We start from the raw sequence: 18,022 nt of genomic DNA, 5'->3' as shown, positions 1-18,022 counted from the left end.
TTCCATTCTTTAGGCCTTGTTTAGTTCCCAAAATTTTTCAAGATTTCCCGTCACATCGAATCTTACGGCACATGTATGAAGCATTAAATATAGACGAAAACAAAAACTAATTACGCAGTTTACCTGTAAATCGCGAGACGAATCTTTTGATCCTACTTAGTCTATGATTGGATAATATTTGCCACAAACAAACGAAAGTGCTACAGTAGCGAAATCCAAAAATTTTCCCAAACTAAACAAGGCCCACCTTTGAATCTCCATCTCCAGTTGCACACACTTGTCCGCTCCTGTCGCGGCCTCTCTCTCTCTCTCTCCTCCCTCCAGCCTCACGCACACGCACCCCAGGTGAATAAGCACAAATTTCAAACACGAAAAATCCAAACAAAACAGATCCCAACCTCCAACCTGGGCCCGCCCCAAATGCGCCGGCCTCGCGCCGTCGCCGCTGCACGCCGTCGATGACTCCCGCCCCTCCGAACGCCGCGGCCGGCGACCTCTTCGCTGCCAACCTCACGGGGGCGCTTCTTGCGGTCGCCTCCTCCGCCTTCATCGGCGTCAGCTTCATCGTCAAGAAGAAGGGCCTACGCCGGGCGGCCGCCGCCGGCGCCCGCGCAGGTGCGCGCTTCCTCTCCGTCACCGGCGGCCGAGAAAGGCGCCTCCTTTCTCTCTCTTTCTCTCTGTCGTTGGTCCCGTGGGCTGCGCGTCGAATTCTTTGTTTCATTCTATTTTTAGCCGTCTATGTGACGAACAATTGAAAAGTCAGCCTCGTTCATGGCCTTTTCGTTGTTCGCTCCTTCTCCCTTCGACGAACATTTGTGAATTTGCGTTGGTGATGGGAATTTGCAGGTGTTGGAGGCTATGGGTACCTCTTGGAGCCACTCTGGTGGGTTGGGATGGTTACGAGTACGTTCCTGATTCCTTTGGCTGCCTCATTATTCACGGCGTCTAGCAGAAATAATTGAAATGCTCGAAACTTCGCAGTGCTCATTGGGGAGATTGCCAATTTCGTGGCCTACATGTTTGCGCCAGCTGTTCTTGTCACCCCGCTTGGCGCGCTCAGCATAATTGTCAGGTAGGATTGTGAATTTGTGATTGCTAAATGGCTGTTATATACCATCCGGAGAGTGGAGATGGCTAAATTTGTGTATTTTATTTTTTCTTTTTCTTTTTTTTTAAAAAAAAACATGTATTCCTGTGTGTGATCTCTACGGAGCAGTGCTGTTCTAGCCCATTTCACCCTGAATGAGAAGCTGCAGCGGATGGGCGTGTTGGGTTGTGTCCTCTGTATAGTCGGGTCAACCGTTATCATCCTCCATGCACCTGAGGAAGAGACACCAAGCTCAGTGACACAGATCTGGCACTTGGCTACGCAACCTGGTATTCCCTACTATCATTAGTTTTTTATATACCTAGTTAAAAATATTGAATGATGACTGATCACTGATGCATTCTGATACAACATGTTGAGTCACCAAAACGAACCTATTTTTTGACATACATTATGTAATGTCTCTCATTGCTTTCTGCAGCCTTTCTTTGTTATGCTGTCTCTGCATTGGCGATCTCACTGATCTTGATACTTCACTGTGCACCCCGTTATGGGCAGACCAACATAGTAGTTTATGTGGGAATTTGCTCGGTGATAGGATCTTTGACGGTAAATGATGTCCATCGGCATACCTCTGAGACCAACTTCGTTTTGGTTTTTATTGAGTGTTTTATTTTGCCTTTTCTTTTGCTAGGTAATGAGCATCAAGGCGGTAGGCATTGCTATCAAGCTTACAATTGAGGGTATAAACCAGGCTGGCTATTTCCAGACTTGGTTGTTTGCAACTGTTTCAGCAACATGCATAATTATTCAATTAATTTACCTGAACAAGGTACAGCCAGGATTAACTTTAAAATCTAGGTAATGATGTTTACAATGTTGATTTGCCCTTCCACGTCATGTTGAACTTCCAGGCATTAGATACTTTCAATACCGCAGTTGTTTCTCCCATCTACTATGCGATGTTCACATCCCTCACAATTTTAGCAAGTGCCATAATGTTTAAGGTATTCTAATTTTCCAAAACTTCCATAAATTACAAATATTTTGTTCTTGTGAAACTAAGGTTTTTTATTACAACTAGGACTGGTCCGGGCAGAGTATAAGCAGTATTGCTTCTGAGATTTGTGGGTTTCTTACTGTGCTTACTGGTACTGTTGTACTGCATTCTACAAGAGAACATGATCCAACCCTTTCTTCAGGTAAATGCTTCTTAGTTTAAAGAATCATGATTTAGCCCTTCTCTACTGGAAAGATGAATGTTTGCTATGTGATACATCATATGCACTTTTGGCTTGACGACTACATTATGCAAACATGCTTACGAAGTTCTCCTTGAACTTAGACCTTTGGTGATGTCATAAATTGCCCATTTCCAAATTAGTAGCCTTCTAGCATTAGAGCTTTACTTTGAGCTATGGTCGTACAGAGTATCAATTTGGCAATCTTACTGAAGTATATTCAATTTTGTAGCAGGGAAAGTCTTTGACTAGAAAACCTGTATGGTAAATTTGTTTCACACTACACATTTCTCCTTTGCCAGCCTTCTATTGTCGATTCTATCATAGAAGTTGGTAGTTGTTAAGAGTTGGTACTTTATGCTACTATCGTACTCTGTATTGGGTGCCAACTCTACAATCCCTGCTATGGTTGGTCAATTTTTTAGCAGCAAAGTTGGTTGAATTGAAAATTTATTTGGTGATTTGCTACGAGTACCTGGAGATTTTTATGTTGATAATTGTCCACCATTTCTAAGTTTTTGAAATTGGACCTGCCACCAACCACTTTTGATGTGTTGACTGCTAACACGGGTGTCCTTTTTAAATTCTTTATTAAAGTTTGTTTCTAAAACTCTAGATTGCTTTGCAAGGCCATAGAACCTAGCTGTTTTTATGTATTCTTGCTCTTCAGGAAAAATGAAAAGATAAATAGCTTTTCTTTGATGGGTATTGATAGATATCCACTTCTCCATGTGAAATCTTTTGGCTTATGAAATCTGAATCTCGTATCAAAAGCGATACAGTGGTAACTAACTATTTTTATTTTGCAACTACAGATCTGTATGCTCCTCTTTCCCCAATATATTGGCATATCCAAGGCAATGGTGAAACAGGAGGAAAACTGAAAGAGGATGATTTACTCTCTGGAGATTTCATTGCCGTGGTGCGACAAGACTACTTTGTCTAGAGACCTTCCACGATGCTTAATGTTCTTGATTAAAAAAAGAAGAGAACACTATCGAAGGATCTTACTGATGCTCAGTGGACTGCGGCTCTCCCATTTTGCGTGGCTCATCATTGAGAAACTCGTTATGCTTCCTATGCTCATGATGTCTCAAGAGTCAAAGGCAGTCTTTCTGCGGCCGCTGGACTGACCCGAGTAATTGCTAAGTTTTGTAGAAATGGTTAGGATTTGTTGAAGTTCCTGTTTGATCACAGGCACCTGGGCGATGCCTTGTAGTAAGATGTAAGCAATCTGTCTAGCATGCTGGGTTGAGCAAGCTTTGCTGCAGTGTATCAGGGTGGTGCAGCTGTTGTATTTATATTGTACAGTCTAATGTGAATGTATGAATTAGAGCTAACAAAATGTGCGCAGATATTTCATGAAAACTTTGTCGAGCTTCTTTAGGTTACATATATATTGCTCCTGACTTGTGATACTTTGTTATCGCTTCCTGGTTCAAAAGTTATGAATTATAATGCAAGACAGCAAGGTACATAATCTGTACTTATCATACAAGAACAAGACATGGGTATGCCATGACTCAAGACTCAAGATGTCTCTTTAATGGTTGACGTCACATTGAATCGATCAAGACTAGGCCTGCCAATAAATTCAGAGACTGGCTTTTGAAGCTCACCAATCACATCAAGGCCCGTTTAGTAGAGCTCCATTTGTTTTTATTCTCTATGGAAGCTGATTCTCTAAGAGAAGTGATGGTTCTGTAGCTGAAAGTGATTCTCTTTGATTCTTTAGCACATAAACTCTGAAAATCACGATGGAAAATCACTTCACAAAATCATGCGAAGCTACTTTTTTCCAGCTCTCAACCTTTTTTAGTTCATTTCAATAAAAAACTGTTAGGGTAGAGCTCTTGCTGGATTCAGCAGATAATTAACTCTGGAAGCTCTGCCTAATAGGACCTGAAGCTTGCCTTTTCTTTATGAGTTTCATTTCAAGTATGCTATCCTATTCATCCGTGTATTCAGGCGGCCAAACAGCATCCCGTACAACTGAATTTGCAGAGCTTCCAAATGACCTATGGTTGCTGAATGCTGATGACCAATTGACGAGTACACAAAACGCTAGCACTACTTTCCCTTCAAGGCTTCAACCCTTCCACATACGAGCTGAGCTCAAGCCTGAACAACGAGCCGAGCCGGGATCAAGACCAAGTTCGTGACGAGGTCGAGCTGCCGAGCCTAGACTGGCTCACCCAAGCTCGGCCCGTTGACAGCCAGCCGTATCATCCATAGCGGCATAGCGCCGTTAACTAAAGCCCACCCGTTTCGGCTATCCACCGCTCCCCTTCTCCCCTGTCCCCTCGCCATGGCTGCCGCTTCCTGGGCCGCGCCCACCACCTCCTTCTCGCCGGCGCCGGCGCCGGCGCGGGGGCCGTGCAGGATCAAGGCGGCGCCTTTACCCATCAGGACGCTTCACCGCCGAGTGCTTCTCAACGCAGTTGGCGAATCCGCCATGGTTCGTGGCTGGCTGATTTATTCACACCAATCGGTTTTTGCTTTTTATCCCCCTCCTCTTCTGCTTCTTCGATTCGATTATTGTGTTAGATGTTTAGCTTCCGGTAGCCCTCGAATTTGGAGGTGTTAGATTGCATTCGGCTGCTCTATTTGGGCGTGCTGAACTGCTGATTGGAATTGTCTTTCTGTTCCATGTACCCCTGCACCCTGCTTATTCTACGGCAACCCTTGTGATGTGTGCTGCCGAGTCGCCAATGGAACCCCCTAGAAAAACTTCGTTGTTGCATATGTGTGGTTTGTTATAACATTAGTTTCAGAGTCGGTGTCTTCTACTACTTCAGAGTTCAGACTGTTAGTAATTGTAGCTGTGCAGTTGCGTAAAAGGTTACAGAAGAAAAGAACGAATCACTGTAAGGGCTTGTTCGGCTACCCAGGGACGATTCCCGGCCGGAATGATTGTCTAATTTGTATAATCTTGATCAGTGGGTATAATTCCTGGGCTCATTCAAGCCTGCCCGTTCCTTCGAATCATCAGATTTTTAAGTTACAAAAGAACAAAATCGGCATTCACAACCAAAACGGACCAGGTCTTGGGCCAAAAACATAGTTAGGTAATTACCTTTCTGTTACCATCCAATTGTCGACTAACTAATGCCTCAGCTTCAGTCTTCAACTGCTTGTGAACTGCCTCTGAAAACTTCATGCTCATCACTAATTCGTATAAGAGATCCATTTAGAAAGTAATTATGGCTCATAATTAATGATACTGTTTGCAGCAGTTATAAGTTGTATTAGGCACAGCACAGTCATAGGTATCCTTCTGAGTATCTGATGCACTATGTTTGCTTTGCTCATGCTATGGTGGATTATTAGGTTGCTGCTGGTGACACATTGCTTGGTTTATATGAGAAAGAGAGGTTAGGCCTCTCGCAGTATGCCACCGACGAGTTTAATGAAGAGAGGTACTGGGAAACCTTGGATGCTGATTTGCGTTACTGGACCAGATCCCTGCGCCCAGTGCAGGTATACATAAGGTGTGCATTAGTGGAATTAAGTCACTAACAAGCATATGAGCTCACCACCGCGGTAAAATAAGATAATGTCTAACATATTCATTTTTCCTCTTCAATTGTCAATTCACAGTGGTATCCTGGTCATATTGCAAAAACAGAGAAAGAATTGAAGGAACAATTGAGGCTCATGGATGTTGTTATAGAGATCCGTGATGCTCGGATTCCCTTGTCCACCAGCCATCCTAAGGTTATGCTTTTGGTGATTGCTCGTATTTATCTGTACAAAAGAACAACTTCAAATTGTACTGAGTCATGTTATGTATGATCAGATGGACTCATGGCTAGGCAACCGGAAAAGGATCATAGTATTGAATCGCGAGGACATGATCTCAACTGAGGATAGGAATGCATGGGCTACTTACTTTGCTAATCAGGGCACCAAAGTTGTTTTCTCCAACGGCCAGCTGGGCATGGTAAGATAGCCTGACAGCTAACTGATTTGGTCTATCTGGCTGATTCGCTGATGCATATATCATTCACTTGCCACCATTTCCTTTGCTGGAGTGCAGGGTACAATGAAACTAGGTAGGATGGCAAAATCGGTAGCATCTGTTGTGAACACAAAGAGAAAGGAAAAGGGACTACTTCCTCGTCCGGTAATCCATTTGATATTTGATATCCTGTTGGTTCCTCATGTTTTATTGGTTCATTTAGTTACTCATTTTGTGCAAATTAGTATGGGACAGGACTTGCTTGAGACATCATAGAACTCAAGTCTTCTTTCCAAATGATTAGCATAACACTCACAGATTTTGGTTTGAACTAGGCAGTTTCAAGACCATTTGTTTCTGATTATAGTAACCCACTTTTATGGACATTCATATATACTAGTATTTTGGAACTTGTTTGAAGCTTAATAATATCCTGATTATTCAAGATAAATATAGTGATCAACCAGACATGTTTACTTTGCTTCTTATTTTTGTTTTGACTTAAGGTTCGAGCTGGAATAGTTGGATATCCAAATGTTGGCAAATCTTCCTTGATTAATCGCTTGCTAAAACGAAGAATGTGCCCAGCAGCACCTAGGCCAGGTGTCACAAGAGAGCTGAAGTAAGCTATAGTAGATGCATACATGTAATTTTACTTTTTTTTTAAGAAACATAATGTATATGTATTGTTTACCCATACAAAACAATTCTGTATTTGCACTATTGGGCTTCTAACATCTGAGACTGAACAGGTGGGTTCGTTTCGGAACAGACCTAGAGTTGTTAGATTCACCTGGAATTTTGCCTATGCGAATTAGTGACCAGACATCTGCACTCAAGCTTGCTATATGTGATGATATTGGAGAAAGGTCATATGATTTCGCTGATGTGGCAGCGATTCTTGTGCAGATGTTGATAAGGCATCCTGCAGCAGGTCAGTTTTCTTATAAGCTAACGACTACCCCCCCCCCCCCCCCTCCCCCTCTTCTCCCCAATCACAAATAAGTGGTGTTTTCAACATCCACATGGCCTTCAGAAACAACTTTTTTTTTAATGCGAAACAACTTTGACTAGTACTTACAGAACTATACTTTTATGAAATTATGTTTTGAAACAAATCTACTCATCATTTTTCGTGTCGAAATTCTAACACAAAGTAATTTATAAACAAGGTTTGGAAATGGTCGACTTCAGACAACCTCAAATACCACTTATTTTGCGACTAGAGTGAGGATACATTATAGTTAAGAGGGATGAAAACGGATCGGATACGGACGGATATCATCGATATCATATTTGTTTTCATATTTCTGATCAAATTCAGATTCAAATACGGATAATGTCAATCATGTCGGATAAGATACGATTGGATGTCGACATCATAAATATACGATTTAAGTATTCGGATACGGATACGGTATCGGATGTTGAATATTTGGACTCGGATACAGACAGATCTGAACCCCTCTAAACGAATTCGGTCTCGAATACGGTCGAAAAATATCAGTACCGTTTTCATCCCTAGTTAAGAGATAAGATGATAGTAATACATCCTAAAGATCAGTCTGCTTTTTAGAATCAAACATTTGCATGCTGTTGTTTCATGAAGTATTGATGCTTCTGTTTTGTGCTTGTCTAAATTCATTGCTGATGGACTCATGTCAAACAGGTTCTGAAGCATTTCGAAGACGATATAGGATTGATGTAGATAGCGATTGCGGTAAAACGTATGCTTTGACTGATCCTCTCTAGTTCTTTATCAAAAAAAAAGTCCTGACATAGTACTAGGAATTAATGTTCTAATAATTTTTTTAATAAGCTGCAGGTTTGTCACAAAGCTCTCTGTTCACTTGTTCAATGGAGACACAAGCCAGGCGGCTTTCCGGATATTGTCTGACTACAGGAAAGGCAAATTTGGATGGGTGGCGCTGGAGAGACCTCCAACATGAACAATGGGGATATCAGAGATCCTTAGATAAAAGACGTGTACTTGTTCGTAGTACAACACAATTTAGTGTCGTTCGTGGCACCACTCTAGGACAGTTTTCCATGGACCTGCACCTATACGAGGAATTAATTCAGAATAGCTGTCCATCTAATGATCCAAAGACGCGATACTTTAGAAATGCTCCTGCTGTTGTTAGACAGTCCAGAGCAAACGAGCTGATTTGTATGATCAATTGACTGAGCTCAACTATGTGTCTATGTAACGGAATTAGGTTTGAGAAATGAAATAATGTTGAAACGTTTCCTAATTTGGTTGCTTCTATAGTTCTGGATGATCAATTAGATTTCTCTGCTTTTAAGTTTTCTGCAAAAAAGAATTGATACTACTGTTCATAGAAACTATTCCGGTCTAGTGGCCATGAGAACATATAGAACACCTAGATCCTTTTCGCCCTCCCTTTCCTTTATCAAAACTTGCACTTTCCATTTCTTGTACAGGTAGAAACAACAGGTAATTTTTACAACATTTTTTTCCTACTCTATTCGGTACAAGGATATGCGATACCAGCTTCTCATACTGTTAGCTTCTCACCACAGAGTCTAACGGGCGGCCTTGCTGCTGATACACGATAATTGTTTACATCGCGGCTGGGGTTTCAAGACTGCGGATGACCACATAAATTTCAGGTTTCTTTTCCAGTTAGGTTCAATGCTCATTGTATTTTTAGGATGTCAAGCCTGTCAATTAGATCTAAAGCTTTGGTCCTGTCAATCTCGAAGTCAATAACTGGAAGCATGGAAGGCCTCCTAACTGGGAGCAATTCTTTCCTGTTGCCACTGGCTGGAGAGTGGCTGTTGCTCTTGCTCAACCTACTCTGTTTGCTGTGACTTGACTTTGTGTCAAACTCTTGACTTTTGCTTATTCCAGGGACAAATTTCCTGTACTTAACATCCCTGAGCATATCCTGATCCTCTTGGGTGAGAACCGGTGGTGAATTGTTCATTTTGCCTGGCAACAGTTTGATTGCAGCACCCTTTTGTGTTGGTGAGCTGACTGGAGATTTGATGGGAGACCTTACACCTCCACTAGCGTTTCTTGATTTACTGATAAGATGATGAAGCCACACGACCAGCTCCAGGATAAGTGCTTCAGTCTTCTCCTTGTCAGCATGATACAGTGTCTCGATTCGGGACATGTCCATATGCCCTGATAGCTTGCAGTTTAATTCAGATCTGCATTAGAAAAGAGATTGTCAGTGACCTATCACAGTTTCATCATTTTCCATTTACATCACTGAGAAACTTCAGTTCCATAAATTTCTGTGTAGAATGATTGTACAAGATGCTAACCCTGTATTTGCCCACTCTCCAACCCAACCGAACCCGTGGTGTGCCCTGGTATGAACAAGTAATTACATTTGAAGTACAATATGAATAATCATTGTGGCTGTAAATCATCAGATCATAGGTGATTAGGTGAGATTAAATTACTTATTTGTGTTACTAGCAAAAGGGACAAGCCATCGCAAAATCTTCTCCATTTCTGCTTTGATCCGAGAAGCTGTAAGCTGCATTCATTTAGCAGAATTATGTTCAGGTGCACAGCATGGCATATAGATTCCTATTGTGCATTCATAATAATAGCAATTAGCAAATTTGAGACTCCAGCCTGGCATACCTCTTCCTTGATTTCAAAAGATTGTAGCTTAGAACGGAGAGCAGATTTGATGGTAGGTGGTAAACTATGATATAACGTATCCCTTGCGTTTGGAGGCATTGCACATGATCGAGAAACCTACCAATCGATCAATCATTGTTAATAATTGTAAAGAAACATAAGTCGAAGCGTTCATCACATGAAGACAAGTTGCCACCAAAGGATGTGATGCCAATTTATAGAATAAACCACAGTTGGTTACAGTTTTGTGATAGTGCTCATTTTATAACAGTCTTCAAACAAGCAATGGGATTTGATTGAAGACTCATTGCAATAAATATGGTTGATGCAGAAGGTTCGCCAAGTTATCTTCTAATAACAAATATAGTTCAATAAGATCTCTAGAAGAGTATGCGAACTTACAATATTGTCAATATGATTGATGATATTAGCGTAATGCAATGCGAGGCCTGCTGGTCCCAATCTATTATGTTGTTTGGCAGTTTCTTGTGGCTCTTCACTGTCTGCAGTAAGATAGAAGCAAGAAACTTTAGAGCAATGCCACAGATCACGAATTCAAGAATCGTTGTTGTTGAACATAATAACCAAGGAAAAAATGGGAAAGAGAAGAGTTTTCTTAGCATGTAGGCAAAGAAGACATCTTTTACCCCAAAAGGGAAAAAATCGTTGGACAAGTCACAGATGCACTCTGCAGTTATATGGGTCAAACATTACATTTCTAATAACAGGAGGAAACCATGCAAGTTCTGTACAAATATATGATAGAGAGTGGATTTGGCGCCCTCCTTATCTGGAGCGTACATCTTAATTAATAGAAATAAATGGAAGCAAACAGAGCTAACGGAGCCGTCTTTCTCTTCCTCATCGCTCACACCGCCGCCCGTCTTCCTCACCGCCAATAAGCACGCCAGCCATGGCCCTGCTCCTCCCCATGAGCTCCTTCTGCTCTTCCCTTTCTCCTCCTAGCCTCCAGCTGCTGCATCACGGGGAGGAGGGGCGGATCCAACAGCTGCCTCCGCTCCCCACGACCTCCTCTGCTCCTCCCCATCTCCTGGCTCCAGCTGTTGCATCACTAAGAGGAGGGGCTGCCTCTGCTCCTCCCCATCTCCTCTGGATCCAGCCGCTGCATCAAGAAGAGGAGGGGCAACTGCTGCATCACGAAGAGGGGCTGCCCCTGCTCCCCACAACCTCCTCTGCTCCCCATCTCCTCCTGGATCCAGCTGCTGCATCACGAAGAGGGGCGCTAGGATCATGCTCTGGGGAGGCACACGCACGCTTACAGGGGGGGCGCACTCATAGGGAGGCGCGGACCGGGGCAGAGAAACATGAGACGAGGAGGGAGGTGGAGGAAGAAACACCATCACAGGCTTCTGTCAAAAGTGAATCTCAGTGCGCCTAGCAACGGCTCCAGATAAGGAGTGTGCCATATATTTATCGTATATGATAGTGGTATGGGTGCACATTTTCACTCTCCCAGAATTGCAACTAAGTTTAAACCAACATTTTGCTAACAGGACTAAACGATGTAGGTGCATCAGGTAACCTGCGTTAGTTCGAGTGTTTTTTGATCAGTATTTTGCAAAACAAGACAAACAATAAACAAATATTAATATTAACTACCTCAAGTATTCATAATATCTTAAAGCCAATATGAAATATAATATAAACGCAAAGGAGTCATCCATTTATGATTTTTGGATTGATCAACTGATTGCAGGAACGATATACTTAATCAAATACATCAGAATGTATTCTCAATTCTCATAGCATATAAGGGGTTACCAGGGTGGGTCTGTCTGATATGATAAAGTAAACATAAGAAATATCATTAAGACAAAGAAAATTTGTTTATTGTGTCCACAAAGCACCACAATCAAGAAACACTAGTACTCAACAGCAGTTCAGACTGTGCAACAACAATAAGTAGGATCCATAGGTAAGGATTATACCAGGACAACCGAAGGCGCTGTATATCTCCAAATGTAAGAAGTGGACAATATCTACAAGCTTTACCATCACCTGAGAAAAAAAAATGAAATATTTAGACCTTGAAATAAGATGATAGGAAAGTATGCTTGCAGTTTGAGCAGGGCCCTAAAATGTTTTAGTAGTAACCAATATCCTAAAAATGTCTTCCCTTGCCAGCATTTGGTAATATAACAGTTTTGTGCAAAGGCACCTCATACCAACCTCTTCCAAATTCTTGCACCAAAGTGATTTCTTTTTCAAACTTTTAACGTGCTTACTCTGAACCTTCACTTCCTGCTTCAGTATATCCAGACTGTCTCCTGCAAAGGAATCACAGGTTGCCTCTAATCCATTAGAAGTTCAAACTAACTCTATTCACAGAATGGGATGAGATGTAGAAGTAAATGTGAATATATCGTTCAGAAAAGTGCAGACACTTTTATCCTACTGCTTAAATGCCCGTGGAAATTGAGCAGAATCTGAAACAAGTTGTTTATACTGCAGCCATAATATTTATTTACTTCCGCATTTGAAATTGATGAAACTGACCTCTTGAACTCAAACCATCCTGTTCTTTCTGCTTAAGACGGTAATCATGTTCAAATCTATCCAAAGCATGCAATTCATGATACAATTCCTGAGTGCAAAAAAGTAGGGAGAGAATAATGTGATATTAATAACCAGAATAAGAAGGCCAAATTGGCAGATGATAAAAACACACACAAATTCATCAATGGTGCTAGGGAAGTAGGGATTCCTTATTCAAAATAATACAATTATACTGCTCCTAGCAACTTCAGAAAAAAAAATTAGGTTGACAGCATTTGGCATCGCTTTTGACTACTAATTTCTGTGTAATACATTGTTGCAAAACAGAAAAGTTGTACATTATGAAAGTTTCAAGAATAATATAGTGGTAGAAACTTCATCTGGCAAAATTAGAAACATCTTCGCCTACTGATGATCAAAACTTAACTGTGTCACTCCACTTTACAGGTTGACAAACATTTTGAAACAACAGGAATACAAAGCATAGCTGGCATGGGCATACTTCAACTGGCAGTAAATATCATGCTGGCTACAAACTTTAGAGGAACCAAAGAAAATTTTGGTCAGATGGCACCAAAATAAAATGTTGACAACTACAACAGCCCCAGTATTTTATTGACTGTCAGCCAAGATAGAGTCTTTAAATTATTATTGGTTCAAGCTGAAATACGGAAGTAGCCAAAATGGCACTGTATATTATAATTCACTGGAAACAACATGAACAAAACCCTTTTATTCTCAAGCAAGTTCGGATAGGATAGCAAATAAACCATTGTAGCCAAACAAATCAGGGCATCCTTACAACTGTATTTTGAACCAAGGTGACCAGTTTCTGCATCACTGATTCTGCTTTTTCTTTCAGATGACTTTGTCGGGTTTGTTCGGATGCCAGCCTAATGGAATCCAAACAGAAATAAAAGTTAGTAACCTAAAGTAAACACTTGACAAATTCAGGTACTGAGAAAAAACTATACTTTTCAAAGTAGCGGTCCAAGTTATGCCACTGAGGATCCTTGCAACGGTTTCCAAAGCGAACAACCTCTTTTTTGAATACTTCTAACTCTTCCCTGTTGGAATTAACCAATTAAGGTATTGATTTCAAGATAAAAATAAAAGGCACACTACAATTTCCAATACATATCTAGCAGGGTAACACACACGACAAGCATGGATAAATTAGGTTACATGATATGAAGTGAACACAAGCACAAACCTTTTGTCAGAAGCTGCCATCTTGAGCAGTTCATCGAAATCTTTTGATATAAGGTGTTGAACACCTTCTGAATGAAGCACCACCTCCTTCAGATGCTTTATGCTAGGCTCCGATAGAGAACGCATCAGATTAGAGCCTTTAACTATAGTATTTGCCACCTCAAAAGCCAGCATGGCTATTTTGTTTCCCTTTGCCGCAGAACTTGACACAAAACCACTGCTAGAATTTAAACCTGTCATGCTACTGCCGAGTGTGTCTAGAACCTCCACTGCCTTTTCAAGCCCAACAGTGCTAGCCCTACCTAAAATTGAGCTCACTTCTGAAACCTGTTTCAATATGGAAAGGAACCAATATTAATGATAGAGATGCCTAACTAACAACCTCCGACATAAACACAGAACTAACCTAGACTTTGAGGTATACTATAAAATTTGATAATTGAAGTTGAAGGACATGATGTAGCTGCCAAAATGCAATAGCATAGACAATTGCGCTTGTGCGTGACAGACCATTTAATTTTTAACTATAAGATGTCTTAGAGAACATTAACAACTCAATTTCTTTTGCCAGGATGCTAATAAGTATAAATACAAATATAAGAATTTTATTGATAAGACATACAGAATGGCATGGTTTCCTGCTACAAGAAAATTTCTTGAACTATTCCCAGTCAAATGGTAAAGAAGACTATAGATACTGAACAAACAGTGAGTGCTGTCCCCAATATATAACAGTATCATGATTAGAATTATTCAGTTTTTATGTATCTTAGATACAGTGTATATTGATGCGATCTAATAAATGACTAAGAATCACTTGGAACAACTGTTCCTTAACAAAACATGCTATATTGCGGTCTAATTAAACATAGATCAAACAAGAGGCACAAGAATTCCTCAAACCTTGCCAGCGCCGGCTTTTGCCTTGCCCACACCAGCCCTCTGCGACAGCGACCTGGTCAGCTGCGGCGAGGTCCTGGACCCCGTTTCGCCACTGGCGCCGGCATGAAAAGCAACCCCAGGGACGACGCTCTCCAGGAACGAGAAAGATTGCTGCTGCTGCTCGTCCAGCCGCTTTGCCAGCGCAGCTGCCTCTCCGGACACCGGCGGCTTCTCCAACCCCAGCGACGCCCCCGGCTCATGATCGGCGACCTGGTTCCGGCCAAGCGCGGTGTCGCTCGGTGACTTGTCTACAGCTGAGACCTTCGAGCAGAGACCCCCCATCCCCTTTCCCAAGACGAATACCCTGATCCCCACCTCGTCCTAATCCGATTTCTTGCCGCCGTCGCAGCCAGTGACGGAGTCCATCCAAGAATGCTTGGGCTTTGTTGGCAAGAAATAGAAGAAGGAATCGATCAACTCCGGGTGGATCTGCGAACCTGCTTTAATATATGGGGGTAGGGGAGGAGGGCAACGACTGGAGAGAAGAATTCGGGGTGGCGTGCTCCAGTGGAAGCTGACTAGAGATGTGTTCGGCGGCGACGGCGGTGGTCAGGGGAAGAGGGGATTTCCTTCATTTTTTTTTATTTTTTTATGCTGATGGCGGGAGGTGGGAGGAGGCTGCGACGGCGCCCCGAAGGCCGGTGAGGTTCCGGAATCCGGAGGCCGGTGAAATGAATCCGGGCCGAGAAGGAAGTTGAGTAGAGGAAGAACAAGCGCAGAGGTCCAGGGGAAGTCTACCGAGTGAATTTCCAAAAGGCTTGTAAGTTATTACTTCTCCCTATATTACCCCTTCGTTCTAAATCTAAATTATAAGACATTTTGATCGTTCTAGATACATAAGTTTTGTTATGTATTTGGATATATCTACGTCTCGATTCATAGTAAAGAAAATTATTTAGAAAAGTTAAAATATTTTATAATTTAAAACAGATAGATTATTTGTTTAATGCTTGTAAAGCTTCGAAACTTTGTCGTGTCACGTTAATATAATATCTAGAATTTTTTTAAGATTTCGTAGCTGTGACGAAATCTTTAAGATTCCACAACCGCATAATGTTTATTCTAGAAATCTTTAGGACTTCGTAACCGTATAGGTTTATTTAATACTTAGGAATCTTTAGAACACTATAACCGTGATGTTTATCTAATGCCGAGAAATCTTTAGGACTTCATAACCGTATTTAATGCCTAGAAATTTTCAAGATTTCCTAAAGCTAGACACGGAACGCTAACCAAGGTTTCTTCAACTTATGTCGTCATCATTGACGGCTAGCAAGTTGTCGTTATCGCTTTCTTTGTAATGGTTAGTGACCATATTTGCATACACAAGTAAGCATTTCCAAATACATCATCATTGTAAAAGGTGGTCAAAGATTATTAGTATATTATGAAATTCAAATCACTTGTTCTATCTTGATGTTGTTTGGTAATTAGATATCCAAGCAGAAATTAATGTTCCCCTTTACTCATGTTAATACAATCAAGAAGACAAATCGATAATATAGACAAAGGATACATCAAAAGCAGCTATGCAATAAGTAAAATCTTGAAGCATTATAAGAAATAAGAAATAGCACCCATCTTTAAGGAGGAGATCTCTCACTGTAATGTTTTCTAACACCAAAATCATATTATATTTTTTATTGTTTGTTAGGACCACAATGTGTCGGCATTGTTAATTGCTAGAGCAAGTTGTGGCACACTATGTGAGATTCATTTCAGCCTTCGTTGTCATCATTAATGTCGATAAAGTATCTCTGTACTTAGTTACTTGTAATGTTTCACAACCATGTCTAGACAGTAGACACACACATATGCAAGCATTTCTAAATAAATCATATTGGTTGAAGGAGATTTCATTCTTGGTGTATTATGAAATTTTGAACTTTCTTGTCAAAAATTCATATTGGTAGTGAAGAAGCATCTAGGCCCCTAATGAGTTTCGATGATTAATGACAATGTTGATTATTATGACTAACGTGTGTTTTGCAGAGGCAAGTCATTAGTGTTAGGTCATGGTAATAGGTACTCGATGGACAGGGACGTTCATGCCTACTTAATAGTGGAAATCGTTTCGGTTTTCAAAGAATGGTTGGACATCGTCAAGACTAGACTAGGTCTAAGTGCCATATGGTGAAGAAGGGCACTTAGAGTAGTTTAGGACTTTGTTTTCCTTTGACCGTACTATTAAGAGGGGCATTGATCTAGTAGCTTGACTTAGGCAAGGCTTTAGGTTTAGGTATGGTACACACTTGGTAAACCTAGCACTAGGCAGCTCAGAGACAGTCCTTAGATCGAGAGGAACAAACTTCGTTTTGGGAAGATCGCGTTTCGACGAAGTTTGGGTGCCTAAGCAGGCACCGGACGCTAGCATCGGACGCTCTGTGAGTGCGTCCGGTGAGGTTGACCTGAGTCAGAGTGACTGAGTGCCTAGGGTTAGGCACCGGACTCACCGGGTAGCGTCCGGTCCTATACCCAGGGAGGTCCAAAGATGATGAAAGTCCTAGTTTGGTTTTGGATAATTGATGAAACCCTTATGCTAACCTCTATACTAAGTGTGTGTAGACTTAATGAGGTTGGTACATGCCAAGTGTTGGAGCAAGTGATGATCATGGTGATGATGGTGATGACCACAAGATGATCAAGTGCTCAACTTTGAAAAGAAGAAAGAGAAAAACAAAACCCTATGGAGATCAAGGCAAAGGTATTGCTTAGGGTTTTGGTTTTGGTGATCAAGACACCATAGAGGGTGTGATCACATTTAGGATAGATAGCCGTACTATAAAGAGGGGAATTCTTTGGCTAAGCGGTTATCAAGTGCCATTAGGTGTCATTGTTCATGTGCATGTATTTAGAACCTAGTGAGCTAACTTAACTCCTTCGAAGAAAATGGTTGTGAAAATGCTAACACACGTGCACAAGTTGGTTTACACTTTGTGGTGTTGGCACACTTTGAGAAGGAGGTGGAGTTTGAAAGGTAGAGAGAGGATGGGTTCCTCTCTCCCTCCCGCCGAGCTTGCGAGGCGGGATTCGGCGCTTTTCGAGAAAATGAAGTGCATATTTTCTATTGCGCCGGTGGGAAATTTGGAGAAGTCGCGGGAGTGTTTCTCGCTGAGAAAACACTCACCGGACGCTGGCTCAGAGGCACCGGACGCTGTGTCTGAGCGTCCGGTGTGCAGGCTGCCTGACTCGGTTAGGGTTAGGCACCGGACGATAGGCACCGGACGCTGGCTTGAGCGTCCGGTGGTTAGCGTCCGGTGTGCGGGCGTTTTGCGACCCTCTCTGCGCATGGGTCCGGTGAGCACCGGACGCTGAGGGTGCGTCCGGTGGCTCGCGTCCGGTGAACATGCAAGTTTGCGGAGCTCTCTGCGCATGAGTCCGGTGTGCACCGGACCGTCCGGTGCTCACTTGCTCAGCGTCCGGTGCACTGCAGGTGACCGTTAGATTCTGACACGAGCATGACACGTGGCTGACGT

The 18,022-nt window shown here is 42.0% G+C and overlaps 3 protein-coding genes across 3 annotated transcripts; 2 read left to right on the top strand and 1 right to left on the bottom strand.

Moving 5' to 3' along the window:
• Window positions 180-3,707, top strand: LOC8058503 (probable magnesium transporter NIPA6). The gene is made up of 9 exons (XM_002441107.2): window positions 180-615; window positions 847-903; window positions 982-1,072; window positions 1,217-1,377; window positions 1,530-1,657; window positions 1,743-1,880; window positions 1,963-2,055; window positions 2,133-2,250; window positions 3,105-3,707. The coding sequence occupies exons 1-9, from the start codon at window positions 459-461 to the stop codon at window positions 3,233-3,235; spliced, it is 1,074 nt and encodes a 357-aa protein (XP_002441152.1). The 5' UTR covers window positions 180-458; the 3' UTR covers window positions 3,236-3,707.
• LOC8077151 (DAR GTPase 3, chloroplastic) lies at window positions 4,534-8,505 on the top strand. Its single transcript, XM_002441106.2, has 9 exons — window positions 4,534-4,747; window positions 5,620-5,769; window positions 5,890-6,006; window positions 6,089-6,232; window positions 6,329-6,415; window positions 6,757-6,872; window positions 7,003-7,184; window positions 7,920-7,977; window positions 8,076-8,505. The coding sequence occupies exons 1-9, from the start codon at window positions 4,598-4,600 to the stop codon at window positions 8,197-8,199; spliced, it is 1,128 nt and encodes a 375-aa protein (XP_002441151.1). The 5' UTR covers window positions 4,534-4,597; the 3' UTR covers window positions 8,200-8,505.
• On the bottom strand, window positions 8,656-15,275 carry LOC8077150. The gene is made up of 12 exons (XM_002439805.2): window positions 14,508-15,275; window positions 13,606-13,931; window positions 13,367-13,459; window positions 13,195-13,285; window positions 12,393-12,480; window positions 12,066-12,163; window positions 11,825-11,894; window positions 10,278-10,378; window positions 9,876-9,992; window positions 9,689-9,765; window positions 9,548-9,592; window positions 8,656-9,430 (listed from the first exon to the last, which is right to left on the bottom strand). The coding sequence occupies exons 1-12, from the start codon at window positions 14,826-14,828 to the stop codon at window positions 8,911-8,913; spliced, it is 1,947 nt and encodes a 648-aa protein (XP_002439850.1). The 5' UTR covers window positions 14,829-15,275; the 3' UTR covers window positions 8,656-8,910.

This window comes from Sorghum bicolor, chromosome 9 (assembly GCF_000003195.3).
Source record: "Sorghum bicolor cultivar BTx623 chromosome 9, Sorghum_bicolor_NCBIv3, whole genome shotgun sequence".
In the NCBI taxonomy this organism is placed as follows: Eukaryota; Viridiplantae; Streptophyta; class Magnoliopsida; order Poales; family Poaceae; genus Sorghum; species Sorghum bicolor.
The sequence above is the reverse complement of the archived record's forward strand: the minus strand, read 5'-3'. Positions and strand labels throughout refer to the sequence as shown.